Raw genomic sequence first — 9,944 nt, 5'->3', positions numbered from 1 at the left:
TGATACAACAGCAAAAAAAAAAAAAAACAGACAAAAGGAGGAAAAGCGACAGGCTCCTGATTGGGAGCGAATCTCCCTTCGGTCGAGCCGTTCAAAACACCCAACTCGTTCACGAACGACCCATCACTACTTGACAGCCGTCGCGAGCACAGCCTCTTGAACAGTATGGCGTCCGAAGAGCTCGCACGGAAGCTACAGTCACGGCTGGCTGCTTCGGAGGAGACCGAGACGGAGACCGAGCCTAAGCCAGCGCTCGAAGAGAACCTCGCCGCAACCAAGCTTCCAGAGTCCTCGGCAGCATGCGGCGACTCTTCCTCCGAGCTCTCCGCCATACTAAACCGCAGGCTCGACATCAACGAGGGCAACGCTCCCCCTCGGGCGAGTCGTGTTTTCAACCCCTACACGGAATTCAAGGAGTTCTCCCGGAAGCAGATTAAGGACATGGAGGTGATGTTTAAACGGTAAGATGGACACTCTTTACAGTCCGTATTTCGGTTCCGTATATCCGCGTACGCGTGGAGGTGGCGGCCTGTTGTTCGTATCTTGCGCAAATTAGAAGCTGGTGATGAGATTTAACGGATTAATGAATGACATTAATCAAACCGAGTTGCTGCCGTGAAGGTTCCAGGTGAATCCATCTTGCTAGGTGCCTCTTCGTATGCCATTCTTTTTCTTTCTTCGGCTACCGTGTCGCAGCGGTGTTGCCAGATAGGACATGGCGAATAATCGGACCAGAATGTGAAAATTATCGTCCGTTCAGCCTTTCTTCCGCTCATCCGAGAGAAACGGTCTCAATATGGGAGCGTAAACAATTATTAAACAAATTTGTTTGCTTGCTCTGGACCCCCTGCTACAGTAACGTTGCTACTCGTGTTGCCAGATGGAAAATGTCACATTGTCCTCCCCAAAAGATGTACTTGGAGTAGAACTATCGTTATCACCAAACACTAAATTGTGATTATCATGATAAATAATTATAATTAATTGATAATAATAAATAATAATGCATAAATAAATAAATAAAAATAATTTAAATAATAATAATTATTATAAACAATAAATAAGTAATAATTATAATTATTATTATTACTGCCATAGAGTCTTCTGAATGCCTCATGAATGTATTTTAGTTAATTTAGACATTTTTATGCTTTATAAATGCTTAACTTTGGCAGAAAATTAATAACATTTGCATCAATTCGCAATAATAATAAAAATAATTAATGTATATATATATATATATATATATATATATATATTAGGGAGGGAAATTATCGCATGTTGTAGGGTTTTGTCGACAGTTCCTCAATAACAAACAGTCACTAAAGACTGTTTGACAGTCACTAAAGAAATATCAATCTACCAGCGATATGATACCAATACTACGCTGGTTTCAATGATATCAATATTTGTATCGATGCTCCCACCCCTAACAATAATTTCCAAAGTAACCACGTGATAAGACACACAGCATTCCTCCACTATCTTTAAGATTGCTTTATTTGCCCAAATGATCTTGTTGACTCAACATGAAGTAAAACATTGTTTCCATACCTTGTCAGTAACACTGCTTACATGAATAGAAATACTGCTTGGCATTCATTTGGTTCACTGCTTTGTTCTATGGAGTGAGCAAGGTACATGGAATTAATGAGGCTGAAAGCATCCTGACACCAACCAGGGGGCTAGTGGGCAGCACTTTGGATTGTTGGGAAGATTAGATTGAAATAGGACAACAGGATTCAGGAAAAACGTCAAAAACACACTCATTCATATTCATCATACAAACAGTTTTTTGTGAAAAGCATAACTTTTGCTTTGACACAAATTTAGCCATTTATATTTAGTCAAAATACCTAAACAACTATGCCACAGCATATTTTTTTGTACCTTGTGCACGCTACACACCTCCATGCTTTCCAACAATCTGTTTACTGCAGAACTTCACATTACATGGGAAATATTTCTGCCACCTTGTGGCCGCTTTTACGGCTTAAAACCGAACCAAACCTGATCTCTTCATCATCTCTCTCTGCCTCTTGTGCAAAAAAACATAAAAGAAGTATAAAACCGTATTTGGGATTGGGAGTTCTGGTTGAAAAAAGCACATACATACATCTTTGGTGGTGAATTAGTTAATGAAATACAAAACTCTTACTTTTATTGATGAAATACGTCACTGAACAATTTAGTCCAATGTTAGGCCGGACTCCATTAGTGAGATTTTTTGCCATTTGCTGTTGGTCTCGGACCACAACCCCCGTGAAAAGCGGGGATCTACTCTACTGACCCCTATTGAATATTCATTCATCATTCGCATGCTTTTCTTTTCCTCCCAGTTTACCGCTGGCAGTTAGTCAAATGATGTCCAATGGCCTTTAGAAGACTGGCTTTATTGTTTGTTTGGTTTTCGCAGAGTTGCTCTTGCATCCATAATGCGGAGCCCCTGGAGAGTTCCGATTGGACAGATAGTTAACACGGTCACAGGCTGTTATAAAGGAGGCATAGTCCTCCCGCTGCATTCAACCACGTTCCAAAACTTGGAAGGTATTCAGTTACTCCAGGCTGGATTCACTAGACTGAATCGCGACAATGTGGAATGGCGGAAAAGGTTCCTGATCGTGTGCCAAAAACGCTGACATCGATAATAAACAAGAAATATGAGGAACAATGAGTCTGGTTATAGCATTTTTGCAGACAAAATGGCGGCATTTGTTCCACTGTGATTCATATGCATATGCTTTTTGTCTGCTATGATTTCACTGATTATATTCATGTCATTATAATTTATTAGTTTTTCCGGATTCCTGTTAACTCATTTATTTCCCTATGAATTTAATCAGACTAAAACCGTCAGCCAGGGCTTCTAAATGTTCCCATTTAGACTTTTTAAAACATTTTCAAGGTCTATGCGCATCAGGCTATAAGTATATAAGTATAATATGTGTTTTCCCAAGAGATTTCATGGCATTGTGGATAGTCCTCAACTTCATTCTCTGGGGTAAAGAGCATTCCTTTTGTTTCCCTGGAAACCAGTGGCCTGCCTGGTCATTGGTGGATGCGCTGCAAGGGAATGACATGCTTTCTGGGCCTGTGGAATCCCGGAAAAATGAGCCGAGGAAGTGCTGTTGTGTTGTTCCGTGCATGCCATTCCAAGGGAGGGGCTGCTTTGCCTTAATTAGGAACTCGAAGTCGGTTATCGTGTCCAACTAACCGCTATTACCCTCTCACCAAACGCTCAAAACGAGCTAACGAACGCAAACGTTTCCAGGTCAAAATGGCAAAGTATTTTATCGTTTCAGAAACCACCGAATGATGATGTCACATGACCGGAAGTATATCTGAATATAATATCTGAATATTTCAACCGGAAGATGACAGACTTACGCACGAGTCACGTGGTTCCATCTGCTTGTCTGTCAATAGCGCCACACAGAGGTGCATGTTGTGTATTACATCCTTTTCACCCAGTGATCGCCAAAAGAATATTCCCGGAACGACCCGGAAGTGCTGCTAAGTTGGGTGGCAGTTGATTGAATACAAGAATAGAAACAGCTGCCATGTAGCACAAAGTCCCGACTCTGATACTTAGTCCTTTATGGGCCGGACCATTGGATGATACAATGAATGAATTAAAGGTTAATTGTTTCACACGGCACATTTATACATGAAAAAGCCTCGTGGACCTTTTAGAAGGTCAAGAATGAAACAATGCTTCATTTCCCTCTGGTGGCTGCAGATAAGTCAGTTGAAGGTCAACTGATTTGGCTTATCAGTACGCGTTGCGCAAACAGCTGGTGAATGTTTCTAAAGATACGGTAACTACGGTAACTGCAATCCTCACGTGATCTTTAGATCTTCATAACATATCCAGGACGGTACAGGCTGATATTTAGTTTATTTCTGCTATCGAACATGATGATGTTGCATCGGACTGCAGCACTTTTGCTCCCGTTTTTGATCACCTGAACTGAAAAATGTAAACCCTTTTAATGTACACAAAAGGCTCCATTCATTTTCTATGCCATTAGTCCTACTCGGCTATCTCAGCTGACCTTGGGTGAGAAGTTTGGTACCCCCTAGACTGGACTCCATACCTTCATCCCTATGGACAATGTCGAGTCACCAATGAACCTAGCTAAAGCAAAGCTCTCAATTTATGTTCCCACCCTCACCTATGGTCATGAGCTTTGGGAATGCCTTTGTGTCCTCCTGGTGGAGCTGGAGGAGGTGGCCGGGGACCGGGAAGTCTGGGCTTCCCTACTGAGACTGCTGCCCCCGTGACCCGGACCCGGATAAGCGGAGGAAAATGGATGGATGAACCTAGCATGCACATTTTTGGAATGTGGACGGGAACATGCAAACTCCAGAGATTCCCAAATGGAGATCAGAACCCAGATCTCCCATATGTCCCGACTGTGTTGCCAACATGATAACCACTAGGCCACCATGCGGCCCCACAAAAGGCTTATTTCTCTCAAATATTGTTCACAAAATGATGACAGATAATCCATCCACCTCAAAGGTCAAGATGCTGATTAGACCGCATGATTATTGCACAGTTGGGCCGTGGACTGGCTACAATAAAAGGCCACTCCAAAAAAAATTTTTTTGTTTTGTTTTTTTAAAGTATGGGTTTTGTAAGAGTCGGTTTTAAATTGACCTTTCGTAAAAGGAAAATTTAGGTGCTCTGAGACGGCTTATGGCAGAGAAATGAACATTCAACCACAAGAAATGTTTCTCTCTATGCAATGTAGTAGAAAACAGGAGCTTAGAAACGGACATTATCGGAATGATGTCAGTAAGAGCAGTGGAACACAATCAGTCATTCATGCCCCATGTTGCCAAAAACGTGGTACACATTTACCTGGTAAGAAAGCAGGGATTTGTCCACAAACTGCAATGTTTTTTGCACAAGAAGAATATTGTGAGCGTGCTGGAGGGGGTGTCATTCATGCAGGAGGGGGTGTCATTCATGCAGTCATGTGTAAAAATGAGGACACTTCATGTGGTGTGTTTTGACAAAAGGGGCATTTTTTTCCAATAGAGGGGCTTTTATTTTCATTTGTCAGGAGTGGGTTACATTTGACGCCGGAAATGATGAAAAGCACAAATGCTGGTGCGTTAGGGGTCTACTTGTTCCGTATGGCATGATGATCCACAAGTCAACGGTGGTCTAAATTGATATGCATTTTGGTAATCTGCACTTGTATGGGTTAAAAATGTTTTTGGTAGACTCGTACACTTCAGGTTGACAACTCACTTGATGGCTTTGTAGGTACGACACCGGTAAAGATGGCTTCATTGACCTCATGGAGCTCAAGCTGATGATGGAGAAGCTGGGGGCTCCTCAGACCCACCTGGGCCTCAAGAACATGATCAAGGAGGTGGATGAGGACTTTGATGGAAAACTGAGCTTTCGAGAGGTGAGTGGTGCAAGGATTCATCCATGGTGAATCCACAACTGTCTTGTTAGTCCATTAATCCTTTTTATTCCCAGAGTTTAGCCTCTCAAATGTGAAATTTTTTTTATTTATTTTGTCATCAATGAAAGCAAGATTTCAAACTATACTAAACTATATATACTAACACCAGCAACATAGAGAGAAGGGTTGCTATCAAAAAACATCACTGGGATGCCCACATTATCATTACAATTGGCTTACGTGCCCTAAGTAAATTATTAGACCTTGTCTAAATGATATGCATAAATCCATCTGTTTATTTTATGATCTATGCTATGATTTGAAATACAGTACACAACATGTTGGGTGTATTGCTATCACCGCTAGCAGCCTTAGCATGAGATGTTGTGAGTGACAAAAGTAGTTCTTCTGCGTTAGCTCCTACGCTAACAATGTTGCTGTAACGCGGTTAATATGGTAATGGTAATGGTTTGATTTCATTAGAACATGCATCAGATTCCAATTGAGTGCATCCCATAATCAGTTCCCAGTTCCACATGTCCAAAAGGAGTAGGAAGAAGCAAAGCTTATTAAATCCTACCCCTCCATCTGGTACGTCTACAATCAGTAACTGATACATTTGTTCACTTCCTGCTTTCCTAATATAATTGAAGTTATTTATTTCTTTATTTAATTAATTTTTGTATTTTTGTAAATAAATTTTTGTATTTTTTTTAAATTAATTTTTTGATTTTTTTAAATACATTTTTTAAAAAATAATTGAAAAAAAATTTAAATACATTTTTTAAACAATTTGTTTTTATTTTTAAATAATTTTTAAAAATTTAAATTTTTTTCATTTGAACATGCATCAGATTCCAATTGAGTGCATCCCATAATCAGTTCCCAGTTCCACATGTCCAAAAGGAGTAGGAAGAAGCAAAGCTTATTAAATCCTACCCCTCCATCTGGTACTTTTACAATCACTAACTGTTACATTTGTTCACTTTCTGCTTTCATAATATAATTGAAGTTATTTATTTCTTTATTTAATTAATTGTTGTATTTTTTAAATCTATTTTTGTATTTTTTTTAATTAATTTTTGTATTTTTAAAATACATTTTTTAAAAATAATTTAAAAAAATTTAAATACATTTTTTAAATATTTTTGTATTTTTTAAATAATTTTTTAAAATTTTAATTTTATTTTTTTTCATTTGAACATGCATCAGATTCCAATTGAGTGCATCCCATAATCAGTTGCCAGTTCCACATGTCCAAAAGGAGTAGGAAGAAGCAAAGCTTATTAAATCCTACCCCTCCATCTGGTACTTTTACAATCAGTAACTCTTACATTTGTTCACTTCCTGCTTTCCATAATTCAGGTTAAGTTTTTTTTTTTTTTTTTTTTGTCCCGTACCAAAGTACTCTGTGATATGAGCATCCAATGCCATAATGGGTACCATAGTAAGTGTCAATATAGTGATATGTATAGCACATCATGGCAGGGCAGGTTATGTAAATGGAACACTGTTGCCGTTTTTGGCTGGGTTTTTTTTAGACGGCTTTTTTGGCGGAATAGGTGCAGATGCAGAGAAGTGCAGTGCAGTTTTCCTTTTAAGGTTTCAAGGCCCCCTCCACGGATTTTCAACGAGATTAAGTCCGGCCGCTCCAGGATCTCAACGATGTTCTTGTCCAGCCGCTGCCTTGTTGCTTTGGCTGTATGTTTCTACAGGTAGGTCATTGTCATGCCGGAAGACCCGTCCGCGACCCTTCTTCTTCAGCGTCGTGGCAGACACCAAAAGGTTCTTGTCCAAGACTCTACACTACATGACCTGTTCACTGGCAAAGTCTCCACGTCCGTGTTTGGCTGTGGGGATGCTATTGTTGGGCTCTACTTTTTTAACATTTTTAGTCTTTTCCGTATGGTTTTCCAAGTTCACTAACCAGCTCCTCCCTCACAATTCTGGGCTTGTCCCTCACCTTTATCAGAATCATCCAACATGAACTCTTGAATGGAGGTCTGAGAAGAAGGGCTTGAATCTTGTCCTTGAGGTCCTTTTAACAGTTCCTTGCTCTAATTCATGGTGGTGGAAAGCTTGAATAGAGAAGAGGTTCTGTGATAGGTGTTTTTTTGTTTTTTTTTTAAATCCAGGACAGGACTAATTTGTGTTTCATGACCAGAATGCTTGCTGGTTGTTTCCTTTTTCAGTGCTTTGTTCCATTTTGTGTCCCCGTTTCCGCAGTTTCTGTTGATCTTCCGGAGAGCAGCGGCTGGGGAGCTGCAGGAGGACAGCGGTCTGATGGCACTGGCCAGGTTGTCTGAGATCAATGTTGCCACAGAAGGAGTGATGGGGGCCAAAGACTTCTTTGAAGCCAAGGTACGTTGTCCAGGCCGCTACGCTTCAGCCTCACAATAGGAACAGGAGGCGGAATGTGGTGGTCCCTTCTGTGGTTTGGAAGAGAAACTGGATTTTTGGGGGGGATTTTCTCCAATCTTACTGAAGCATTTCAAACCCCAAATTTAAGTGACGAAGCCTATTGGACGAAAGCGCAAATGTTTTTAACAAACAAGAAGTTACCTATAGACGAATTTTAACTACTAGTCTATTAAATTTGCATGTCATAAAATATGGTAAAAATGTCCATTTTTAAAGTGTTAGGTAAATTTCCACAAGTAGTAGTATCTTGTATAGCAAGTAATAAATGGAATATCTTTGTTATCAGAGCATAGAAAACCTGTTTACGACTTTCTAAATTCCGCATTTAACACTGTTGGGGCCCATAGGTATGAAAATAACACCTTATAGTCACTTTTACATTTTATTATTCTTTGTTTTCATCACCGCAGGGGAAAAAAAGTTGTTCTAAATTTAAAATATTTTGAACGCAGCGGGGAAGAAAGACAAAGAAGCAAAAAAATTACCACTTCCGCACCGAATGAGAGGACAAAACTGCGATATAGTGAGGGACGACTATACAGATTTAGCACTGATGTCGGATAGTACGGACTTGACTATTTGTACTAAAGTACTCAGTACTTTACCAAGTACTCGGGTGGTAATTAAAATGTTACAACTGATGAAGTTCTCCTTGCAAAGTGACGTTTGGGGTGCTTACGTGACGGAATACTGTGTCACCAGGTGCAGGCTCTGTCTGTGGGCAGCAAGTTTGAGGCCGAGATTCGAGAGGAGAAGGAAGAACGCAAGAAACAGGAAGTGGAGAAAAAAGAGAGGCAGGCCGCCTTCAAGCAGCTGCAGTCTGCATTTTGCTCGTGATACAGGAAGTACGCAGCAATCCCGAAGATGCATGTTCCATGTTCAAAACATAAAAAAAAAAAAACTACATTCACAGTACTTTGATTCCTAAATGATATTGCTCCAAATTTGGCACTTTAAACCACTTATGTAGTCGTATGAAGTAACACCCATTTCAAATTTGTTAGTATGGTGTTCAATAATAATAATATTAATAATAATAATATGGTGACTGCACTATTTGAAGAAAACATTCAGGACTGGTCCAAATTCATGGCGTTATCTCTCCAGTTTACTCAGCTTTTCTCTGTTTTTTTTTTCTTCTATACATGTCACAATGTACCAGTATTGAAGTACTGAAGTGAAACTATATTCACGTCGTCGTGTTTTCAGTGACTACTGTTTACGTTGTCATACATCCCTGCGTTGGCTGTGTTCCTGATTTGGGTCTGGAAGGCGTTATGTTCTACTACGGCCGTGTCGTTTCAATTTTTAAACGTAATTCAAATAACTGTATATTTGTGTGTTTGTGTGTAAAAATAATATATTTCAGTAATTGCATCACGGTTTACTGCCATTGGATTACTTGTGCGGAAGCATTGGGCTTTATGACTTCAGCATTTGCTAAACTTTAAACTAAAAAAGTTGTTCATGATTGAGGACATATTCCAGAATAATTTTCCCAGTCCGTGGGCTGCTTTTGACAACATTCTAAGTGTGCTGTAGTTTTGACCAAAGCATGTCTGACATGTTATTAAGACAGCTGGGAAAAAAAGCCTACTAAGGCTCCTTTAAGGTTAACATCCAATACTTCACACCATTCCCCTTCAAAGTGTGCGTTAAGGTTGTATTGTCACAATTTTGTCATTTCTGAATGCTTATTCTTATTACAGATGTTTCAATTTTTGTGTGTGTGTGTGTGTGCAGAGTAAAAAGACAATGTATAACGCGTCATCCAATCCAACCTTAGTTGTTTGTGAATGTGTTTCATGGCAACATTTACCGCTCCGCTAATTGTAATACAAGAGCAATGGAGTAACATTCAATGACAAGTCATCAACAGCCTTGACTTCCAGTATCAGGCCCGCCATCCTCCTTTTGTTCATGGTTGTATGTTGCACTTCCATAACTAAATCTACTGTGCATATCACTTACCCTCCTGGGTGTTTGGTTGTGGAAAAATGTATTTTTTCATAGATAAAATAGTATATATTTGTTTTAGCAGAGACCTATATGTTGCCAAACATTCAAATGTTCAGTGAAATATATTTTTGGGCACCT

At 39.7% G+C, this 9,944-nt stretch overlaps 1 protein-coding gene across 1 annotated transcript; it reads left to right on the top strand.

Annotated features, from left to right (window-relative positions):
* Positions 1 to 118: 118 nt before the first annotated feature.
* Positions 119 to 9,565, top strand: efhd1 (EF-hand domain family, member D1). Its single transcript, XM_058080504.2, has 4 exons — positions 119 to 461; positions 5,279 to 5,426; positions 7,653 to 7,787; positions 8,550 to 9,565. Exons 1-4 carry the CDS (start codon positions 166 to 168, stop codon positions 8,682 to 8,684), a joined length of 714 nt encoding a protein of 237 aa, XP_057936487.1. The 5' UTR covers positions 119 to 165; the 3' UTR covers positions 8,685 to 9,565.
* The last annotated feature ends 379 nt before the right edge of the window (positions 9,566 to 9,944 follow it).

This window comes from Doryrhamphus excisus, linkage group LG8 (assembly GCF_037039965.1).
Source record: "Doryrhamphus excisus strain RoL-2023G ecotype Guam linkage group LG8, RoL_Dexc_Guam_v1.1, whole genome shotgun sequence".
Lineage (NCBI taxonomy): Eukaryota > Metazoa > Chordata > Actinopteri > Syngnathiformes > Syngnathidae > Doryrhamphus > Doryrhamphus excisus.
The sequence above is the reverse complement of the archived record's forward strand: the minus strand, read 5'-3'. Positions and strand labels throughout refer to the sequence as shown.

Coding starts and splice junctions, on each gene's coding strand:
- efhd1 (XM_058080504.2), top strand. CDS start 166: ATGGCGTCCGAAGAGCTCGCACGGAAGCTACAGTCACGGCTGGCTGCT. Junction 462..5,278: donor ATGGAGGTGATGTTTAAACG/GTAAGATGGACA, acceptor ATGGCTTTGTAG/GTACGACACCGGTAAAGATG. Junction 7,788..8,549: donor AAGACTTCTTTGAAGCCAAG/GTACGTTGTCCA, acceptor CTGTGTCACCAG/GTGCAGGCTCTGTCTGTGGG.